The following is a 23,487-nucleotide window of genomic DNA, read 5'->3' as shown; positions in this document are numbered from 1 at the left end:
GCAACCCCCTTCCCTCCAAATTATTATAATTTTGAAATTAACAGGCCTTCAGGCAAAGATATGAGGAATAGGAATAACAGTTCTTTACTAATATATATATATATATATATATATGTATAGCACAAGGCAGGGAAAAACAAACAACCCACTGGTTTACACTGACAGAGTCAGAAATACAACCTGACACCCTGTTAGGGTGGCAGTAGCAGTCCGATAAGATGCTGGCTGCAGTCCTCCTGAAGTGATGGGTGTAGTTCTGTGGAAGCAGCGATCAGGTGAAAGAGTCTGGTCTTCCTCCGAAGGTCCGGTGGTAGGTAGGTAGCTCTTGTCCTCTGGAACTCCAGTGGGGGGAAAAAGCTCCTCTGGGAATCCCGTGGAAGAAGGCTGCTAGGGTGTTGGAGATCTCCGTTTTTATTTGGCATGGACTGCTTGGCTCCTTGCCCCCGGGCGGAGCATCTCACACTGGGATGGGGAGTCGTGAGGCAGTTCCTTGATGGGCCATGAACAGGGGATAGTCCAGGAGCGAGTTATCGATGGGTCAGGCGATAAGGCATTGTTGTGCCCAGTAACAGGAGATAGTCCAGAGGGGGGAGGCAGGGAGCACCGCCCCACCTGGTCTCAACAGCTCCTGAAGATGGTAATAGAATACTTTTTTTTCCTTTTGGCACATTTTACACTGTAACCTAGGACACCTTGTGACAGACACAGTCGCTCTTGTGTGCGACTGCGGCCGCCCTTGGAGCTGCAGCAGGCGCTGGGGAGGCGGGCAGGGGCTGCCGGGCAGATGCTCTGCATGTGCTGCACCGGCGTGGCCTCCCGTGCAGAAGTGGATATGTCTAGTGACCCTCGTGTGTCTCCAGGCACTGACTTTACTGAAAAGGCACCGAATCCCCGTGCAGCGCGTGCTGCGAGTACACCGGAGAGCCAAAGCGCCCTCTGTCCTGACCCCACCGCTCACTGGCAGCTGCGGGGGCTGTGGTTCTCCCTGAAGTCCCTGCCGCAAGCTGCTGCCGTCGTGCTCTGTTCTGCAGGAGGATATTTCATTCACATTTTAAGTATAGCTTCATGCAAATTAAGCATACTGTCCTAAAAAGAGTAGGCAGAACTCGCGTGCATCCGTACCATGACTGTATATAGGCATCAGGCAGCTGTGCGGGGATCATCGGTTATGAATCACGTGTGCGTACGGAGTGAGGAATGGAAAATGCTTATGTGGTTTCAGGAAATGAATATGTAGCTTACAGTCTTGCTTAAAAGTAATTTCTTTATTAACACTGAGACAGTGTTCTTTACAAGCTGTGCTATGTGTGGTTTGGATGCTGAGAGGAAAAAGGGCCTCGAAGGTCAAATTTGGCACCTTTATGGCTGTCTGGTATTTTGTCACATGTAGGAACTTGAGATTCACGCCGTGCAGTTAATTCGCCTGTTAAGGGACAGTTGTCTGCCCCCCATGGGATATGGGGGAGAATCAGAAGGGTAAAAGTGAGAAATCTGGTAGGTTGAGATAAAGACAGTGTAACAGGTAAAGCAAAGGCTGGACATGCAAGCAAAGCAAAATCATGAATTTATTTCCTGCTTCCCAAGGCAGGCGGGTGTGCAGCCATCCCCAGGACAGCAGGGCTTCATCACGCGTGACAGTGACTTGGGAAGACCGACACCATCACTCCAAACATCCCTCCTTCTTCCCCAGCTTTATATGCTGAGCATGACGTCCTGCGATCTGGGATGTCCCTCTGGTCAGTTGGGGTCCGCTGTCCTGGCTGTGCCCCCTCCCAACTCCTTGTGCCCCCTCCCAACTCCTTGTGCCCCCTCCCAACTCCTTGTGCCCCCTCCCAACTCCTTGTGCCCCCTCCCAACTCCTTGTGCCCCCCAAGGCTCCGCTGGCAGGGCAGGGTGAGGAGCAGAAAAGGCAAGCTCCGCTCACCAGTGACCTCAACATCCCTGTGTTACCGACACAGTTTCCAGCACAAATCCAAAATGTAGCCCCATCCCAGCTACTGTGAAGAGCATTAACACCGCCCCAGCCCGAACCAGCGTGGGGGCTCGTGTGCACGAGCGTGAGCATCGCCGCAGCTTTGCTCTGAGTGACTGATGTGACCTTGCGAACCAGAGTGAATGCTGAAGGGTGCCTGAGCTCGGCCCTTGGCGGGCAGCCCTGTTCTCCATGAGCCCACCTTAGCTCCGACCTGCCTCTGTCTGCTCCGTGTTGTCTCCTGCCTCGGGAGGTGGGTGTGGAAGGGTCTGGTGTGGCGCAGTCTGCTGTGCTGAGACTGCTGCTCGCCAGGGAGCTTTGCTCTGGGGATTGAGGATAGTCCCATCTGACTGCTCTCCAATTTAATGTAAAAATATTTATTTTCAGGGAACAGCTTCTCACAGGGAACTGCTGCCTCCTTTTTGGAGATGGGCTGAACTTTTGGAATCAAGAGATGGAGAAAGGGCAATCTTTTTGCTTTGGGCATTTGCAGGACGTGGGGTGGTGTAGCAGGTGGTGGAGGGAGGCAAATGGCTCCTGCTCTGATTTTGCTTGTGCCCTGCCAAGTGCTCGTGGGTTTTAATGAGAGAAAACCAGTGTTTGTTTCTTCCTTTTTGAAGTAGTGCGACTAATTGGAAGTTTCTGTTCCGGAGAATGAAAACTGTGGTTGGTAATCCAATCAGTTTCTCTATTGGCAAAGCCAAACCAGGATTTGATTTCAGTGTGATGTGCTCCCTTCAGCTCCCAGCTTGCAAAGAGAAACCCTCCGACTCCCTGCTTGGATTGCTTGCTCGAGGCTTCAGCATGTCATTAAGTCACCGTCCACTGCAAAGCTCGGCGATTTCTCACGTGTCGTCTTCACGTGGCATGGTAACGGGGTGCTGCTTTTCTACGACGGAGGGTCAGCGGCGGGGGGAGAGCGGAGCCTGTATGAGAGAGCGCCCGCTGTTCTGGGGCTGCTGGGAGCTCACGTGAACACCTCTGCTGCCCCACACAGGGCTATTCAGTCCGTTTACTGCACACACCTCCTGTTAATTCAATTGCTGTGTAATCAGAGAGCTTGGTGTCAGTGGCCTGAGATGACTCGAGATAGCAGTGAGTAATTTAGAGGGTTTAGAAGTTGTAATCTGCTTGGTTATCTTCCCTAAGGCTAATCAGCATGCCCGTTGCCTGGGGTGGCACGTCACCTCTGCTCCTGCTGCAGAGGGGTCTGACCCTGCTGGTGGAGCCAGCGCCGGGCCATGCGGTGGGGCAGGAGCGTCGGGAGCAGCTGCACCTCCGTGCCTGGCAGCAGGCTTCGGGGGCGACTGCGAGAGCAGCGCGGCTCTAGGGTGAGCGTTTTCCCAGAGTGTCTCCCCAGCTTCTGGCAACCTGCATCTCCGTTTTCCTGAGCCAGGTTTGTACCTACCCCTGTCTTCAATTGCTCTTAGCTGGCTCTTCACCCATCAGTTGTCTAAGAGAGTCCCCTGTGCAGGTGCCATCCTTCCCAAAGCTCCCCTGTCTCAGCCAAATACATTCTTCTCACAGAAGGCTGGAGACATCATTTTTCAGGTAGCATATTGCATACTCACAGTGCACTGGATGAAAGGAAATTTGGGGGTTTTTTGGTTTGTTGTGTTTTTCTTTCTCCTTCCAGCTGCTTTAGCAGTATCACTGATCAGAAACGAAGTGCTGCCAAAGCACAAGTTGTCTCTCAAACCTCCTGTGTGCCTTGAGCTGCTCACTGCCTGGACTGGGGGTGTGGGCCACTGGAGCATGCTGTGGGTCGGGAGCCTGCGATGGGAAGGACAGGCACTCAGGCCGGGGCTGTGAAAACCAGCAGTTGCTGCTGTTGATGTGGTGAACCCACTGTGCTATCGAAACAACAGGAGGGTACCCAGTGGAGGACTGGGACGTGTGGACAGGCACGTGGGTAGGCAGTTGTGCAAACACCGTGAATGGTGTCTGAGTCAGCCAGTGGTATCCTCCCTCCCACTAGTGACTTGTGCTGGATCCCAGGGAGCTGAAATCCTGCATTCGCAAGTTTAAATTCAGGATGGCGCCGTTAGGCAGGTGTTTTGTCTCTTAGGAGGGTGAAGACCTGTCTCTAAGTCTTGTTATTCAAGAGGTGCTTTTTGATATTGTGATAAGGTTACCCAGCCTCACCATTTCAGTCTTCTTGCGTGGGGCCCCCAACAGCTCAAAGTCATCCAGGTCAGCCTGTCTACAGTTTCTTGTGGTTTTTACAACAGTATTGAGTGCCAGTTGATGTTTGACTGCAGCATTTTGGGTTTCTCTTTTCCCTTTCCTTCGTGTCAGGTTGACAGAGTGATTGCAAATGAGAAGACCTTTCAAATTCTGTGAATGACTGTCCCTCTCTGAGCATGCAAATCGCATGATTTGACTTGGAAATGAAATCATCTACCTTTGCAAGCTGAACTTCATCAGAATGATGATCCACACCTGGTGTTGTAGACAAACCATGTGAAACAGCCTTCCTGTGTCACACGGGGATTCGACATCCATCTGATGAGAAATGGTTTGATGGGATCTTCCTCAACAAGAGTGCAAGAGGGAAGGAGATACCGTCTTCTCTTGCAGAAGTCACTGTCCTCATGGCTCTAATCCAGCTTGCTATCTACCAAGACCTCCAGGGCCTTTTCTGCTGAACTGCTCCCCAGTCTGTGTCATTGCCAAAACTGTTTCTTTCCCGGACACAGGACTTTGCGTTTGTCCTTTTTTAATTTCATAGGGGTCCTGCTGGCCTATTCCTCCAGCCTGTCGAGGTCCCTCTGGATGGCGGCCCTCTCTTGGGGGTTATTGACCGTCCCCTCAGCTTGGTGTTATCTGCAAACCTGACCTCTGTGATGCGCCACCTGTCACTGGCCATTGGATGGAGAATGACCCATCAACAACCACTCTCTGAGCCTAACCATCCAACCAGATTTTTCCCCACCTAGCTGTCCACCCATCCATACTGAAATGTCCTAATTTCTATATAGACAGAGATGAGACACGGAAGGGTCCACCTCTCTCAGTTCCCTGTGCACTCTGAGATAACTGCTGGGTTTCCTACCTCCGTACCAAAGAGGTTGGGCCATCTGTGCCACTCCTGTCTCTCAGCAGTCTGCCTTGTGGTGTGGGCTGGAGATGTGCTGCCACCGCAGGAACCTGCTCTCCTCCACACTGAGATCTCCCTGTCAACAGCAGGAGAATCCCAGACTGCTACCCTTCAGTAGCTGCACCAAACCATTTGTTTCTGCATCTGTTTCCCTGTCAGTCCCAGCTGCTCTATGTGGTCGGTGCGAGCGGGGGGCAGGGCCCTGCCTCAGCTGGGTTAAGTCCTTTGGTTTCCTGTCGCTTGGCTGGTCTCTGCTTGTGCATCAGGTCTTGCCTTCCTTTTCCTCCCTGCATTTCAGATGTCTTAAGGACTCACTTAAGTGTTTTCTTTCTCAGGAGCCCAGTACGCTGTGGGATTAAACCAGGTGTCACATGCTGGCAACCCTGCACTTTGAACCTCTGGGTTGTTCTTTCACCTTTCGTTTAATAAACAGTTGCCTTTACCCCTGTGTAAAAAGTAGGAAAAGTCCGAGTCCTTGCTCAGGGGTCGTCACCTGCCTTGCACTGTATTTTTCGGTGACCTGTTAGAGATGGCAGCAGTTTTCTTCTAAGAAGCACCCAAGTTTTGTCTTGTTTACAATGCTGACTTCCCAGTCTCTTTCCCAAACCTCACATCTCTTAACATGGAGTCTGAACTTTGTGTTCGCAATGTCAAGATGGATCTTTCTTGTCTGGAAATTTTGGAGGTTCCTTATGCTGCCCCTGTATGTTCCTGGAAGGTCTGTGGGTCAACCACAATGGCCCTATGACAGACCTTGATGTAATTAGCTGTAGTGAAGGCTTCAGCCCTAATCAGAGGAGTGTGTCCAGTGCCCAAGTGACTTCAGAATCACTTGCTGAATATCTCCAGCCTTGGTATTTCTGGTGTGGACGCCTGGAGCTTGGCCCCTGCTTTCCCTGGGTGCTGTTTACTGCAGCGTCTTAGGACCGAGGTGGTGCTGGTGGAGCAGTCTGCAGCTGGTGCATGCAGGAAGGACCTCAGGACCCCTCTGCAGCAAGGGTGCAGCTGCCTCAGTGTCGCTCACAGCCTACGTGTACGTGCAGGCTGGGTGAGGAGCTGCAGTTTCTCAAGCAGCCTTGTCCACGTGCTGGCTTGTTGTGCACCTGCCTTTCCCAGAGCCCACTGAGGCACCGACTTCTTCCTCTGAGGTGGAGAGGATCTGAGATGACAAGGGATGTGCTGTACCTTTTGCGTTCAGTCTTGGAAGGAGAGGGGTGATGGCGATGAGCTTGAGATCCTGTGGAGGTTCAAAGGGAAACGAATGGGGTATTGGGGTCTTTCTAGTTCAGGTCTGTGTTTACATGGGTGCATGATCACTGGTAAGTCCTCTTTCCTTCTGCATGTGCACTTCCAGTCCTCCTTTCCCAGCAGTAGTGGAAGGTGCTGTACCACAGCACCTTTGACGTGCCTTTTCTGGGTGGCGACTTCTCATCTGTGTTTTCCACAAGTTGCATTGGTTGTCCAAAGTCAAAGGTGGCTTTTCCCTTGTCTCCTCAGCAACATTTCTGATGTCCAGACTGTGGCCTTCAGGGCCGATCCATCCGAGGCCCCAGTGCTGCTTAGAGTACCAAAATCATGTAAGAAAAATTACCTGTAAAATGCATCTTGGTTGTATGGTGTAAGCATCGGTCTCTATTTGATTTCCACGCTGCTTTGAATGATTTACTTACCCAAGGTACATGCTGGAAAATTATTATAAGTGTGTGAGCCTGTTGCAAATGTAGCTTTTCCAGCCAATAAAGATGGCTGTGAGGACCTGTCAAAATGTGAACTCAGGGCTTGAGGTTTTAATTATCACGAAATTCTAATTCAGTGTTATTTATTTGAAAAAAAGCAACTCATGATCTTCTTTCATATTGGTCTAAAGTTTTGCTTATGAACGTGAGCAGGTGACTCTGGTACCAAGCTGAAACTAAACACGGATTGTGGTTTCTTTGCTGTTGAACTCGTGTGCCAGTGGAGCTGAGGGATCGGTTGTGTCAGCTCATCCCAAACATGTCTGATGTAGGTTTTAGAAGTGCAGACAAGTTTCTTAATGATCAGTAAATGTCAGTTTTGCACAGATTTCTTTGTCCTCATGATACTCATGGTTGAACTTTCCATTTAAACATATGCAGGATTATCATATGCAGAATATAAAAATAGTACGCAAGTAGCTGCTTCAAATTTCTTCTAATTCAACTGAAATTTAACAGTTGGAGCTGCTGCTTTTGTGTCAAAAAGTTGTCTGTCCTTTTGATTGCTGCTTTTTTGTGATTCCCCTCCACCCTCCCAGGCTAAATTCTTCAAAACAGGTTTTTGTGGTGGGTGGGGGTTTTTTTTGGTGGTTTTTGGGTTTGCTTTTTTTGTGGGGTTTGGGTTTTTTTTTTTGGTAGGTGACCATGCCGTAAGTAAACAAAGTTTCTTGTTATGATTAGTACAGCTTTGTCAGTGTAGAGCTGCTCTGGCTGTGGTGCGCTCGGTCCCTTGTGCTGTAACTGGCACGACTGACCTTGGCCGTGAAACTCAAGCATGTGGCAGAGGTTTTGGTCAGCCTTCAACTTGACTGTGAGCACTTCAGACAAACCTTTGCCTTGACATGGGGAAACCTTCACTGGAATCAAGGGGTACGTGTAGAGGGATGGCCTGCCTGCGGAGCCAAGGAGGTGCTTGGGGTTGGTGACGGTCGGCTGCAGGGCAGGGTATGTGCTGGCTGGTGGAGGGCAGTGGCACGGGGACGGGCAGCAGCATGTCCCGTGGGGAGCCGAGGTCGCCCTCTGGGCAGGGCTGCGGTTCACCTCTCGAACACATTGCAGAGCAGGATGTGTATTTCAGTATCAGCTTGATTCCTTCCCTGGCTCACGGGGGATAAGGTAGCTATGATCGTTTCACACGTGAAATGTGCAGCAACATAAAGCTGCAGAACAGGGGAGGTGGGGAGGGGCCGCCGAGGTGTCCAGCGCCAGCCCTGTGGGCAGCAGCGCCCGTCATCTCAGGCTGCCCAGGGCTGTGGCCAGGCAAGTGCTTGGTGTCTCCAAGGCCAGAGACCCCACGGCCTCCCAGGGCCCCTGGTCGGTGTCTGACCCCTCTCCAGTGAAGGGCTTTTCCTGCTGCGGAGGGAGGACGTCCCTGGCCACAGCTTGTGCCTCTGTCCCATCGCGGCACCTCCGAGAGGAGCCTGGCTCCGTCCTCTCTCCCCACCCCATCAGGCAGCCACAGGCCACAGTAGGGTCTCCCCTTCGCCTTCTCCTCTCCGGGCTGAGCAGACCCCACACTCAGCCTCTCCCCTGATCTCCCGCGCTCCAGCCCCGGCCATCCCAAGGGCCCTGTGGGACCCACACACTGCTGCAATGTCTCTCCTGTGCTGGTGAGCCCAGCCTGGACCCCATCACCGCCCCTGAGGAAGGGGCTCGGAACCAGCCACCAGCTGGACTCTGTATGGCCCGTTACCACCCTTTGAGCCTGGTGGTCCAGCCAGTTTTCCACCTACCTCATCCTCCACCTACCTCGTCATCCCATTTCGCAGTAAGGATGCTGCAGGAGACCACACTGAGCACCTCCCCGAGATCGGGGTGGACAGCCTTTCCTGCGCTCCCCTCGTTCAGAGCCAGCTGCCCTGCTGGAGGAGCCAGAGAAACTAGGGCTGAGAAGGAACCGGAGAGGTTTTTTTGGGTCTTCTACACCTCTTCAGGATCATAGAATAGAATAGAATAGAATCATAGAATAGAATGCTTTGGGCTGGAAGGGACCCCCAAAGGCCATCTAGTCTGACCCCCCTGCAGTAAGCAGGGACATCTTTAGCTGGGTCAGGTTTCCCAGAGACCCATCAAGCCTGATCTTGAATGTCTCCAGGGATGAGGCCTCCACCACCTCTCTGGGCAAACTGTTCTAGTGCTCTGTCCTAAAGTTTTATGCCAGGTGTTTGCTCACATGCTCATGAGCCCCCTGTGCAGGGCGCTGGCCACAGCCTCCCGAGGTGGTCTGCCCCTGCCCATCACTCTCTGCAGTCTCAGAAAGCGTTTTCTGAGTCTTCCTTTTCGGATTTTAAGCCCGTTACTTTTCCATGGTCATAGAGAACAGACTATTTTTGTACTCACTGCAGCTGCCTTCTTTCTGTTTTTACAGTCAGATCACCCCTTCCCCACCTGATCTTCTGTTCTCTGGGCTGAATATCCCTGAGCACAGCGGCTTTCCTACAGAGACCTTGAAAGCATGATCCAATCATTACTATCGATTTACTCTGGATTCTCCCCATATCTTTTATTTAACTCTGTTCCTAAAAGCAGCCTTCTCCAGCTGAAACCCAACCTGTTCCGCGCAGAGCGGGGGGTTTACATCACACGTGTTAGAGGTGAGGCTGCTAATTGTAAATCCCGGTATGTTTTCCCTTTTCTGCCACAGCATGACTTTGTTGACTCATTTTCAGCTTGTGATCCTGCAGTCCTCAGATCGTCACCAGCAGGACTGCTGCCTGCTGTCTCCGAGCCTGCGCTTGAGCCTGCTGTTGCAGACTCACTGATGAGCTGTCCGGACCGGGGAGACCTGGGGAGGTCTCTCCTCCAGCCCTCCTGCTTGGATGGGCCAGCCCCATGGTTGCTGAGGGGGCTCAGGGTCTTTCCCAGCCACGCTTGGAAAGCCCCCACGCCTGGAGCGCTCCCACCTTGGAGCTTGCTCCCGTACGCGGCCATTCCTCTGGTGAGGAGCCTTTTCATTGCTCTCAGACGAATTTTCCCCCGTTCACTCTTTGTACACCTCTGAGAAGGGGCTGGCTCCATTTTCTGTAATCCCTGTAGATCAACTGTCATTACATTTGTCTCTATTGACTAAATCTCCCCCACCCCCTCGCCTATTTCTTGAGTTTCCAACAATCATTTCAATTCTAATCCTCTAATGACTTTGCATCTCCTTCCAGCTTGGTCTCATCTAGGAATTTAATAATCATATTCTGCACTCCATCATCCAGGTTGCTAATGAAAAAATTGAATACTACTGAACCTGGGGTAGGGTCCTGTGAAATCCGTTTAGCATACATTTTTAGTCTGACAGTCAGTCATAAATTAGTTTTCTGATCAGTTTTTCATCACTTGGCAGGACTATCAGCTAGATTTAATTTCTGTTGTTTCTGAGAATGTCACATAAGGCTGTCAAAATTTTTGCAGAAGGCAGCTATATCATGTCTTCCATTTCTTCACTCTTCACGAGGCCTGGCCTGTGACCCTCTCCTAGAAGTAACTTGGGTCCCTTGAGTTTGTTTTGCTCGTCACAAATTGCTGTTGTTCGTCATCGCTGTTTACAAACTATCTGCTTCGCCTAGCTTTTTTCTGGACGACAAAATTAAGTTCCCTGCTCTATAACACAATGTTCCTCTCCTTGTGCCGTGCCCTTCTTTTCCAGGCATCTGAGAACTGTCACGTGTGGTCAGAGTTCACCACTAATGCCTGAGGTTGTGCCCAACAGGTTTTGGGCAGCAGGACTCAGCTCATGGTCTGCAGATCTCTTGGCGCTTTGTCGAAAAGTAAAGGCGATTCATAAATTGATGGCAGACCCAGGCACAAAGGTAGATGACGCTCCAGACGCTCTGTGTCACTTTCACGAGGCCCAACTGATCTGCTGATTCTGTGATATTTGCTGCTGGTGGTGATTGCAGGCAACGGTGGAGCACAAAGCTGAAGCAAAAAGACAGCAGACCTGCCGGTTCGCGGAGCTGAAGCTTTCCAGCGTGCTCGGGTGGCTCCCGCTGAGAGCGTGCGGCGACGCGCTGCCCGTGGGTCTTTGCACGCCTTGCGTGTGGCATCCCGCCTTGTTCCACAGCCGTTCTCAGCCTCTTCTGCGTCCGTCACGTGTATAACTGGGCCTGGTAGCGCTTTGAACGGTCCTCCTTGCATCCCGAAACATCTATGCTTTGGTGTTCTCTTAGCTGACCGTTTGCATCAGCTTTTTGGTACAATGCAAACAGGTCGTTGGATGTATTTTCTTCAAAGATTTGTATCTTGTTGCTTTAAAATAGCCATCATGGTCTGAACTCTGCGATTCGCAGTTGTGTTGCCCAGGCAACAGAATATTCTCAAATGGAGTGATTTTGTTAAAGAATGTCTTCAGTTAACTGTGATTTTTCTAATTTAAATTAGATTTTGGCTGGCAGCGTTTGGATTAACTTATTAGTGACATCATATCTTGTGATGTCATAGAAATTAATAAATTTAGTTCTACCTGTGTAGGTTAGTAGTGTTCAGTGTTAAGAATACTTGAAGGCGGTGGTAACGCTGGTTGGTGTTTTATGGTTTAGTTAGCTGTAAACTCTTGCTAGCTCGCTGCCGTTGGCCTCAACATGTGTAAAATGCAGAAACAACATCTGCTGTTTGGCGCGTTTTAAGGACTTAGTCCTAACTAGTGCCAAAAATGTTAGCTGATGTTGAGAGTGTCTATAGCATTATTTTTATTAATAAACTCCATATTTCTCTTGTCGTCGCTACAACGGTAACCTTGTCCTCCTCCATCTGTTCTCTCTTGTCAGGCATTCTGATTGTGAGGGTTGTGGGGTTTTGTAAGTGTGTGCCAAGCCTGCTGATTTCGCTTTCTAGCTCTTCTGTAGTAGAAATTAAAATAATTTATGGAGGTGTGGAGTTCCTGTTGGCACTTGAAGTGGTTATTCAACCTGTTATGTATGAAAAATGTAGCACATCTTCCTCAAACTTACTGCATTTGCTATCTGGGTGGGAAAACATTTTTTTTTAGCGTTTAAAAGTATGTTTGTTAACTTTTAATATTACAATTGATTGAAGTTTGGGACCTCGAGAAATCTGTTATCTGTACTTAGGCTCTTTGTTGTCCTTAATCACCAGGAAACACAGTAACCCAGCTTCTTCTAACCTGTTGTATACTTCAGGTTAATTAAAAGCTTGCTCATAATCCACATTTTAAAGGTGTGGTTTGCAACAGAGATAAACTCTTGGTGATTGCGGTGCCTGTTCGCTCCTGCGAGTGACGACATTTTCCGCAGGTGCAGTTCGCACCTCTGGGTCTGACTGAGGAGCTGAGCTGGGCTCAGCCCCTTTGGGGGGCTCAGTGACTGCCCCCACCGCCTTGCTGGCTTCTCCAGCTGCAGCAGAGGTGTTGCCTCTGCAGCGCTCAGCGTTTCTGATGCGCCGAATGCGTGACAAGCCTTGCTCGCGTACGGGTGACTTCTCTTATTTTTTCATCGTCGTCTCTCTTTAGGCCTGTTGGGAATTACAGGTCAAGCGACCTCCTCCTCTTCCTCCTGAAAATAAAAATTCTGGAGTGTGAACTCGGCCTTGACTGAGGGCTGGAAGTGCCAGCGGGGCGTGCAGGCACACTCGTCCTCCCGGGTCCCAGGGCTGGGACACGCGGCTCTGTGGGCTCCGCGGGGCCGCCGGGTCTCTCCTCACACACGTGCGGCGGGGCCGGCCGCCTCTCTTCTTGAGCTGTTTAATTACCCTCGCTGATAGGGGTCGTCTTTTACCTTAGCGTTGCTCTGCCTAATTGAACCATCCTCTTATTAGCTCTTGTGTGCGGCAGCAGTTGGGAAGCCTTGCAGTTGGACTTCCGCACACGCACACGCCTCTACCTCTTCTGGATGCAACCTAGATGTGGAGAAAGGCCCATGTGTCGTACCGTACACTTCTGGGCACAGATGTTTTGAACAGAGGTCAAGGAACTGCTTTTTCTACCTCCTCTGCATAGGGCGTTGGCCCTGGGAGTGTTTGCCAAACCCTACGTCCAGTCAAAGTAGATTTTTCTCAGTGTTCCTCTGTGCTAGGAAAATCAAAAGTTTGTTCTTAGGTTTTAATAAACCTCTTTTATTGGCAAAGTAAGCATATTTCTTTGTCCTTCCAACAGTGGACTGGTGGGATAATTGATGACCGACCTTTTTGTAATATCTCTTAAGATTTAAGGTGAGGAAACCCACTTCCGTCAGTTTTTCCTCAGTGCCCAAGATGCCAGAGTATCCTTTCCGACTCACTGCTTTCAGTTTGTTTACCTCCTTCTTAAAGACCTTTGTCTTGGATCCTCAATGGATCCTCGCCATCTTGTTCGTACCTCCTGGAGTTAAAGTTGTCTTTGTGCAATGCCGCCATTTCCTTGACCAGTGTTTATTCTGGGGTTACCACTCGCTGTGTTCTGCTTTGCAGCACCCAGCCAGTTATTCTGCACCTCGTATTTATGCACTTGATTTCTCCGTTCCAAGTGTTAACAGTTTGTACTAGACCCTACTGGATTTCATCTTTCTGATTTCAGACATCGTTGCTTCTGTCAGCCAGACTCATAAACTTGTCAATCAAACTCTATGTATTATGCTTTTTTCTTTTAACAAGATTTGCTTTCCCAAAACTAGGGAAATTATCAGTAAAACAAGGATACAACCTAATTAGAGTCTATGGTGTCAAAACTGGCATAAAGTGTGCAGGAGAAAATAATTCAGAAAAGCATTCTAAATGCTAAATATGCATCAGTATTCTTAATGTGCCATACATGGCCTCTGTGAAGATTTTACAAAACAAACTAGATATTGTGAGTATAGGTAATGCCTCTCACACTATATTATAAAATATTGTGTATATTATTTACAAAATATTGTGATACTTCTGAAAATGTTTCAAACAGCAAGAGAGCTAATCAGATGAGAAAAAGGCGCAGTAATGAATGAAAAAATAGGAGTATAAACCCAGATATGGGCAAAAAATGAGAATCGTGAAGCAAAGAGGAGGGAAAAGGTGTGAATAACTGTAACTGAACACATGAAGGCAAATTCTGGCTTGTTGGTAGAAAAAGAACCAAGAAAGAAATTAGAGGACACAGGGAAGGGAGAAAAAGGGGGGTTAATTTTTAACAAAGTTAAAACGGCTTTTTTTTTTTTTTTTTTTTAATGAAGTGAGGGAAATGACAGAGCATGCTTTTTCCAAGCAGTGTTACCACTCTAATCTGTAATTTAGCCCTTTCTTGGATAGAATAAAACTTTTTGTTTTAAGAGACAGTTCGGTGTGCTCAGGGGAAGCTGGGACATGTCCCTTCAGCCCGGGCGGCCGGCGCCGCACCAGCGGCAGTGCCAGCAGAACGAGCCTGGGGAGGCTGAGCGTGCCGCTGGGCTGCCAGCGGCCTGGACAGGGGCAGCTGGTGGTGGGAGAAACGCTCATTTTCTCTCGTGTCCCTGGGACTGGCGCCGGGCAGCTCAGCCCATGGTTTCTGAGGTCCATGCTTTTCATAATTGCAAGTGTTTAAAAACACTGATGGTCCTCCTGTTCCCTGGAGTTTCTCTAGTTTCCCAAGACCAGTATTTTAAGGGGTATGGAAAGTTCCTCTGCTCCTTTTTTTTCAAGGCTTTCTGTAACTTATCTGGACTTGCCTATCTGAATATTAATCATGTTTAGCAAATGCTGCCTGCCATCTTCCGCTGTTACAGCTGGGAGATTTCACCTCATCTGCCCCGTGGTTTGGGAAGGGTGCGTCTTCCTGCCCATACTGAGCACCCACCTTCTCACCCCTTCTGCGATGCTGTCTACATCTGTACCATCTGCGTCCGGGACGGACCGAGGGCAGTACCTGTGCCTTTTCTTCTTTGTGATAGATCTAAAATGTTTTCTCCTGGTAGATTACTGGTTTATTTAGCTTCTTTTATCAGTCATAATATAATTGTACTCTAGGCTTCCCGTTGCTGGAGCAAAAGATCGCCAACCATGAGAAGACTCTCTGGCCATGAATGATTTTCTGTCCCTGTGTAACAGGCTGGAAGTTGTTCTCCCTGAGAGGCTGAGCGTGGGCATGCTCACAGAGCGAGTGCCTGTGCCGAATGACGAGTGCCCCAGCCTTGCTGCCCTGCATGCCACGTGCATCCCCCTCTCCCACGTGCCGCCTCTGTGGGCACCCGGAGGTACGTGCTGGTGCACAGCTCCAGACACACAACACTGCTTACCAAGGCGCAGCTTTTGTTTGCCTGATGAACTTCTGGTTTGGTGGTGGATGTTTTTTTTTAATTTACCTACTCTCTCAAGGCTTTCTTCTTATCCTCATTTTGTTTGATGTGTTTTCTCTCTCTTTTCATTTAAAGTTTGTCTTGTAAAAATTGATCAGGTTTCTGGCTTCCTGGCTCCCTCCCACTCCTCCTCCGGTCTTCAGTGTGAGACTGATCTAATTCTGAGTCAGATGCCATCTCAGCTTCGATTATCCAGATGATGTTGCTGACTCGAAATCTTCCCTGACCTGCGGCAGTCGCGCTCCCATTACAGATGTTACATGAAAGTCTCTACTTGGCACAGGAAGCCCAGCGTTTCCCCATCCTTCAGGCTGAGTCCGGTAGCTCTCAGATGGTCTGTCAGGCCTGTCTCTAATTCTGGTGGTAAGGACCGTTCTGGACACAGGTCTGCATGCTGTCCAGTGCCTTGTGCGCATCCTTCAACGCTGGCTGGACCAGAGACCAAACTTACCAACCCAACCCCAAGAGGACAGGCCTGCCCTCTCTGTCCTGTTCTGCCTGCTCTAGGTAGCACCATCCACCAAGACTCCATCTGAACAAGGCAGACCAGAAGTATCCTCACTGATATGTGTCCCCTCTCTCCTGTGTCTGAGGTACTCTTTTCCCAGGCACTGACCACCCATGGACCTTGCATTCGACTCCCTGTGACAAGTAACCATGACTTGGTTTTTAAGGCATGCTTTGTGGCACTGGGAGATTTCTGTGCAGATGCCGCCATGGCTCTGGCCAAATCTGTTGTTCTTCCCTTGCAGAACCTTCTTCTGAACTTTCAGAAGATGCCACCAACCTGTACCTTTGGTCTGCAACAAGTTGAAGCTCATTTCCTGAGCCTTTCTGAAGCATGACAAATTCATGGAATTGTGACCTCCAGGACATGGCACTTGTGCTGGGCAGCCCTGCAGGCTGACACCACTGCCATGGCCTGCAAGAGTCATAGCAGGGTGCAGGGGAGGTGACACCCCCATGCCAAGGCTGCTGGTGGTGCTCATGCCAGTACTTCTTGGATAACACACCCCTGTTCTCCGTATAGCCTGTACTGGAGGTCAGTGCAGGTCCTGCTGGAAAAGTCAGGCCTGATAGAGGTGAGATTCAGTCCTCAGAGTCTGGAGGTCACATTTCTTCTCGTACAGCTCAAATGGCTCCAAGGTGTCTTCTCAAGGTTTGTTCCTGCTTCCCAGAGGCATTCAGAGGTCAGAACACCCTGCTCCCCATGATGGAGGTCACAACATCATCTGCCTCTCTTTGGAATAGTTTTGTGATGCATCTTAGTAGGTGAATCATCACATTTTTCCGGTAGCTCCATGTGCCTCATCTGAAAATACTGAGAAAGTTTCTGTTTCAACATAGAGCGGAATCATTGCAGTTTTGGACATTTTTTTGTTCCTCGTGTGCCTTTGCTTGTACCCCTTGCCTGATGCAGACCATTCGTGGGTACTCCTTGTAGTCTTAGTGGCAGAATGGTAGTCTAGCTGCCTGGCTGAAGTGCCTCTTCTACATCAAGGGTGCATGGTCCTTAGCAAAAAATACTCATTTGCTGTATTCCCAGACCATGGACTGAAAGTTTCCAGGAAGCATTGGGCCTACTGCGCACACACTGCATGGCCGGCTCACAGGCACAGAGGGCATTTGGGATGCGTTTGTCCCAGATTTGCTGTGTAGCTCATGCACAGGAGGTCTGTCTATTGCTTCCAGGAGGTGTTGGGTCTACGGCGTAGCCATACAGTGACGGACCCCAGTGACACCCCCTGGAAGCAGCAGACTGGCTGCATCTGTGCCGTATCATGGCAGCACACATTGCTGTAAACGTATCTATCTTCTGCTCATATGGCAGCCCAGATGGAGCTGCCGTATGTGAGCAGTAGGATTGACCTAAGTGGGACTGCCAGATTTCTGGAAATCTAGAACAAATATAGAACATGCTTGAAGTCTGCCTGGCCAAGTAAAGGTAGACATCTTTGAGAAAAGTCCAGACATATAGCGATGCTACCTGAGTAAATAAAGTGTGATGATTAAAAAGAATCATTCTGCTCTCTGTTGTCTGGGGTAATGGAGAGGTAGAAAATCACCACCCACAAAAACCCTCAATAGCTGGCGAAGTCTTGGGTAAAGTGATACACAAGTGGATGACAACAGTCTGGCGTGTTGACAGATGCGTCTCAGGGTCGGAGGAGAGCTGAGTAGCTTGAATGTGTGATGACACGAAATTGGCTGCCTGCACCCTACCTAATCAGCCCATTTGCATTCCTCTTGCACAGAAGGTCTGCTCCATTCTTGCCCAGCAGCACTGTTGGTGATTGCTTCCTTCTTGCCCCACCATCTCCTAGAGCCGCTTCTGCTGCATCTCACCTGCCTCTCTCGTGGCTCTGCTCCTGCCTTTGCGCCCCATAGCCATCACTGCTCCTGATGCCTTTTGCACATCTAGGATGATACCATGAAGTTCTGGACTTCTCTAATCATTGCAGTCTGCAGCTGAGAAATACCTCTGAGAGCACGGCGTGCTTTAATATGGAGCAAACAACATGGAGGTTGGTTTGGTTCAGAAAGAGTCTTTCACTTCTCAAGCTAGAGGTCACCCCGGGTGGGGTTATGTACTTTTTCAGGTATGAAAATGCATGAACATACCAGTGTTTTCAGAGCCACTCTGGCATCTACTTGATGTTCTTCTGACCTTCATCCAGGTAACTCCCTCCTGAAGTTATCATCAAAAACGTAAACTCCTGCCACTGAACTTGATCTCTGCCTCCCTCTCTTCCTTTTTCTTCCCACTTTGTGAAGATCCTTATCAGCTTTTATGTCAACTAGATGCTTCCCTCAACTCAGAGGCATGTGCCTACTAGTCTGTGATTCATGGTTAGTTGATGTGTATTGCTACTCTGCTGTCTCCCAGTTCCCCACCCTCCTTCCCTTTAAGACCTTTACCAGGTGCTGTCTCCAGTGGCGGCAGCCTGCCTGTGAGCTTTGCGTGCCCTTGGACCCACCCCTTCCTCATCACAGGGGAATGGTGCTTTACTGTACATATTCGGGGGGACCAAAGAGCAGATAATGGTGAAATCCCCCTTGGACCTAGCAGTGTCCATACTTGTGAGGGCAAGTTCAAGGTGATTGTACCCACCATCGTACTTCGTTGCACCAGGAAAATGACTCCATTTTTTTTTCATCTTCGGGACAGCTATTCTTCACATTTGCTATGTAAAATACAGGTTGTCCAGGACTCTCACCCCTGGAGATATTCCTACCTGAGCCCTCCACAGGATCACTGAGATCTTGGCCATGGCGGCAGTATTGTCAAAATAGGTTTCGCATCCCTTTATGCTGTGATTCTTCCTTCCTCAAAAAGAGTGCAGGACTGGAGCTGGAGCACCCAGCGTGTCCTGCTGGACGGTCTGAGCAGCCGTGCTGGCCGGGGCTGGTGCGGCGGCTGTGGGGTGCAGGCCGCTGCCGGTTTGTTACCCCTGCCAGAGAGGGCTGCCCGCCTGGGGAGCCGCGGTCTCTCCCGGAGATGGTTTCCGTGCCCTGGGCCTCCGTGCAGATCCGCCTCTGCAGCGCGTGGAGGACATGAGCTGGTGATGGTGGGCGCGGAAGGGCTGCAGGGTTTGCTCTGCAGGGCTCCTGTCCTGTCTGCCGGCAGCCCAGAGGTGCCGCCTCTCTGATCCTGCTCTCGGTGGATCAGTTCTTCATGTAGCGTCGGCTTGTCCTCTTCCCCTGCCCCTTTGAGGTACCTTTTGGAGCTGGAAAACACGTTGTCTTCCCACAGCTCAACGCATCCATCCGAGATCCATCTTCACTCTCCGTCATACGTCACAACTCAGTGCAAGGAGATAACAAATCCTTTAATGGGAACATATAGTGACAATTCAGTACAAGAAAAATTAAATGTTATTATATAAGCAGGCCCAGGATGAAAACCCAGCTAAGTGCCATGGTTTAAAGTTGTTTAACCAGTCTCTGTGCATCTTTGGTTTCTGTTTGGTGGCAAACAAGTAATTGCACACTTCTGTGAGAACCCTGTGCTAGGGGGAGCGAGGAGGCAGCAGCCCCGGCCAGCTGTGCCGATGGCCTTGACAGTGTGGAGCTGAGTTCCTTTGGCTTCTCTTCTGTAGGGACGGGACCCCCCGTGTGGTTTGAGGGCTGGGTTAGGGGACAGCTGACACGATGCTGCTCCCACGGATGTGATGTACAGCAGCAGTTTGCAGGTGGCCCCTCCGTACCATTGCCCCTTGGCACGCTGCTGCTGTGGTCACGGTGAGTCCTCATCGGTCGTCACCCGAGCTCTGTGCCAGCCTGTGTCACCAAGAGGGTGGGAGGGGTGGGGGGTCTTCTCGTGGTTTCACCGTTTTAGGAGTGTTTGCACAGTCCTGTTATCCACAGAGACTGCGTTAGATCTCAGAGCTGTGACTCTTACCAGAAATACTTAAATGATCTTTCTGTTTTCTGCTGTTAACTTTTAAGGCTTTATAAGCACGCTGACATTACATGCTGCACAGCCTGTTCAGATGTCCCCCCTTCTTTCTTTTAGAAATTACTGAGTTTGCCTAAAAAGATAAAAATAGGCAAATTGCTGTTAGATTAAAAAGCATTGTCACTTCGATATCGTGCTATGGAATGACTCAAGGTGTTACAGCGTTTCAGAAAATAACCCTGTGCCAGAGCCGTAATGTGGTTGCATGTCTTGTGCGGCCTGGATGTGGATTTTGTGGCTCAGTCTGTGGTGTGTGGAAGGACAGAGTCTACCCTTGTAGCATCCGGGTGAGACATGGTGAGAAATGCCCTTTGCACAGTGTCTGTGGTCTCCGTGGCATCACCAGGGCAAGTAGCTTGGCTGTGATGTTAAGACGGCGTTCCTGTGTGGGACATCTGGCTCAGTGCTTGAAATGAGAGCCTTTATCTTCTGAGGGGAGGTCAGAACATTTTTTCTGATAGTCACTAGTTCCTCCCACTTTGGGGTACAAGCATGAAAATCGGTAGCTGTGAAATATTAAAAAAAAAAAAAAAAGTTTTCAGGAGTTTCCATCCTTGAGACTTCTTTTCTGGTTTACATGTCCTCAGAAAGCTGTTGCTTTTAACTTGGACCGCATCAGTGAGCTCCGCTGCCACGGCAGAGCGGTGCCGGGGCAGGAGCGAGCGGGCAGGCACAGACTGCCCTCCGTGGTTCCGTGGCTGGGGAAGCTAGCGTGCCGGGAGGCGCCAGCTGAGGCGGCAATGCGACGCGTGAAACTCTTTCATCTCCTTTGCTTTTCCCAAGTTGGCTTGAAAAATGTAACCAGCAGGGCTCCTCTCCCTTCCTAGGGATTTATGTGAGATTATCTTCTTAACAGACTTCGTATCCAGCGTGCCTCTTCTCGCCTTTCCTGGATGTCATAACGCTTCCAAGGCAGGGAGGGAGGGAGGGAGCTGCTGCTGCCCGCAGCCTCGGCTGTCCTGGCGCTGAGACCTCCCGCGGGGCGGTGGGCGACCTCCTCGTCCTGCCACCAGACCAGGAGGGACGCCCGGGGTGCGTGTGGTGGCAGGAGCTGCTCCGTGTACATTCACCATACATTTTGGGAACTATTCCCCAGGCGTAAGTCTAATGAGACTCATCATTTGTACTTTGAATTCAGATTTTTCACAGAGGTGGTGGGCCATACAGTAGTTGCTCATTTGAGGAACTTTGAAGTTCAAAGGCTTTTTCTGAATTCTCCTTTCCCGTCCTTTGTCAGTTTGGTTATTTTTGCTTTTGAATTTCCCCAAATTCAGGACATTTGCCCTTCTGTACAGAAGCTTTCTTTGCCTGCTCAAAAAATGTGACCTTTGGGAAAGCAGACCTTATAAATGTGTATGTATAGAGAAGGAGAGACAGAGAAAGATGGCAATTTGAAGCAAGTTTGGGGGAAAACAGAGATTCTTACTCAATTTTCTCTGCTACTGTGGCCTAATTTCCCAAACGCAGAAGGAAGGTTTCCTTTCTTCCAGCCATCACTGATCACTCCCAACTCTGGCTGAGCAGAGCATGAATTCTGGGCCTCAGAAAATGGAAAAGAAAAAAATTCACATAAACATTGTTGAGCTGAGGCTAGTAAGACTATTTCTGCTGATAAAGGATCATAGTAGAGAGGTGTGCATGCTGCACTGAGTCACCCAGTTAAATATATCCCTTCGTCACAAGTTAGTGGTAAAATGCAAATGAACCTCGTATTTCTAAAAGCTGTTCTTGTAGGAGGGCAGGGAAATGTTCAGTGGCTGGAGCCGCCAGCACTGCTTTTGACTTTGCCAGGGTCTGGGAGGGTCCGATTTCTGCTGCCTGATCAAACATGTTTGCCTCAGATACCAGCCCTGAGTTGAAAAGGGGACGGTGTGACGGTCCCAGCAAGGGCAGTCAAAACCAGCAGCTGTGTCGCAGCCTGTTCTCACAGACGCTTTCAGGGTCTGAGCAGCAGCGTTTTGTTTTCACCCAGCATCAACCTTGATCCAGCTGCTTCTCGTTTCCAAATCAGCTGTAGGTGCTGCTGAGTGAAGGCGCTGCCCTAAGAGGCTCAGCAGTGTGCTGGGGGGACTGGGTGTGCTGGGAGGGGTGGGACGGGCAGAGGTGGCTGCGGTTCACAGAGGCACTGAACGCAGGACCCGAGCAGTTCAGTTCAGAGCAGTTTAATTTCCCGAGGACCAGTGATGGATTCCGTGTGCTCCTACCCATCTCACTGTGGCTCTTCCACATGTTGAAAGAAGACTTTTGCACCTTGATCTGAAAATATTGCATTGTTCTGCCTGGGATGTGCTGCTGTTTTGTTTTTTTCTTTACCCAAATACATAAGAAAGCAACAAAGAGCTCGAGTGATGTCACTATATTGGCTGAAGTCTTGGTTCAGGAGAGCAGTACTTTCTCCTCTTAGGCGTGTTAACCTCCCTTCGTGCAGACTGCTGGTGTGCTGCCATTCCCCAGGACGTGAGAACCTGTAGGAGCAGTTCCTGGAGTAAGACAGACCCGTTTTGTCTGTTTCGCTGGCAGACCCACGCTCAGCTTCCCTGCTTTCCTCCTTCCATTGAGTTCTCCAAGATTCTTCCAGTGCTGAGAACCCACGGGATGGGTGGTGGGCAAAGCGGTGTTTAATGTTGCTCTGAAATGCCTTTCCTGGGGCAAGCTGCTGCTGCAGCCTCCTGAGCAGCAGCAGTTCCTCGGCCCAGCCGAGCACGAGTTAGTCCTGTGGGCTGTTGAGGTGAGACATGCAGGGAGCTCGGTTGCTGGTAAGTCGCCTTGCACCAGTTAACCAGGATTCACTGAAAAGCTTCAGGCTGGAGAACACCTGGCCAGTAGCTGCAAGACCTAAGACAATTCCTAGCTGGTGTTAGGCACATCACCGCCGGACTCTGAGGAGGGGGGAATGGTTGTCTCCGAGCTGTTTGCCACCCTCTCGTTGCACAAGGCATTGACATACGCTCTCCCTGCGGTGCTGAGAGTATTTTCACCTTGGGGTTGCTGGGTGAGCTGAGGCAGAACAATTGTTGGCTCTGCCTCCCCCACGGAAGGCAGCTGTTGCTCGTCCATATGGCGTCATCCGTGCAAGCGAACACAGGATCCGTGTTGTTCAGAGCCGCTCAACTGTCTTCCCTCCCTCTCTTTTCAGGTGGCCATCATTGCAGGAAATTTTGAATTGGCTGAAATCATCAAAACCCACAAAGAGTCCGATGTTGGTGAGTTTGATCTTTCTACTTCCCCCTTTTTCCCCTTTTTAATCTCGCTGTAGAGTCCAGGGCTATGGTAGTGTGGGTCTTTTAACTGGTGGTTTCCTGGTGCTGCCTGCAGTGGTCGGTGGAAGCTGCAGCTTGCAGCTCCTTTTGGGTCTTGGGAGTGGCCAGGCAGATCTGCTTTCCTCCTGGGGCCATCAGTAGCCAGTCTGTCTGTTCAGGCCAGTGTTTGCTCATGAGGCTGCCAGGCTAAAGAATTAGCCAGACCGTTAGTCTGGAGTAGCTGTGAAAAGCTCTTCTGTGAAACCCTTACCTTTTTCTCTCCCTTTGCGTCCTTGAGGCTATTTCATACCAGAGGTCCTCTCCTCCTGAGGCTGGGTGCAAGGAGGAGACATCCTCTGTCTTAGCAGTGGTGGTGGTTATGGAGGCGCCCTGCACTGAAGCTCTTGCAAGTGAAAGTAGCGAAGGTGCAGCCATTCTGGTGGTATTTGCTTCTTTATGGAGGACTATTTTTGGATTTTCTGGTCAGCCTTTTTCCTTGCGGCATCTCTTCTGTCCTTCTGTGGTGTAGATGTTATCAGATGATATGTTGCAAGCCATGCAAAACTGAGTTTTACGTCACGTATAAAATCAACACTTGTTGAGTTTTTTGAATTATTCAGAGAAGTTTATCGGGCCAGAGCTCTCTAGAGCAATGGAAGAACCAGTGCGAAGAGTTAATTCTCAGTGTGTGTGCCTCCATGGAAGGGACAGAGTCATCAGGTCAGCAGCTGAAAAAAGACTTGTGGAGTT

The 23,487-nt window shown here is 50.0% G+C and overlaps 1 protein-coding gene across 2 annotated transcripts in view; it reads left to right on the top strand.

Moving 5' to 3' along the window:
• The window catches only part of SHANK3 (SH3 and multiple ankyrin repeat domains 3), a 342,763-nt gene that overhangs the window by 72,766 nt on the left and 246,510 nt on the right, over positions 1 to 23,487 (top strand). For both annotated transcript variants that reach the window (XM_086475378.1, XM_086475373.1), the window contains exon 9: positions 22,635 to 22,701. In XM_086475378.1, coding sequence (XP_086331504.1) covers positions 22,635 to 22,701 — 67 coding nt within the window. The remainder of the gene's footprint in view (positions 1 to 22,634; positions 22,702 to 23,487) is intronic.

The sequence above is a fragment of the Leptosomus discolor genome, chromosome 1 (assembly GCF_034619465.1).
Source record: "Leptosomus discolor isolate bLepDis1 chromosome 1, bLepDis1.hap2, whole genome shotgun sequence".
Classification (NCBI taxonomy): Eukaryota; Metazoa; Chordata; class Aves; order Leptosomiformes; family Leptosomidae; genus Leptosomus; species Leptosomus discolor.
Note: the sequence above shows the minus strand (reverse complement) of the source record. Positions and strands in the feature narration are given on the sequence as shown.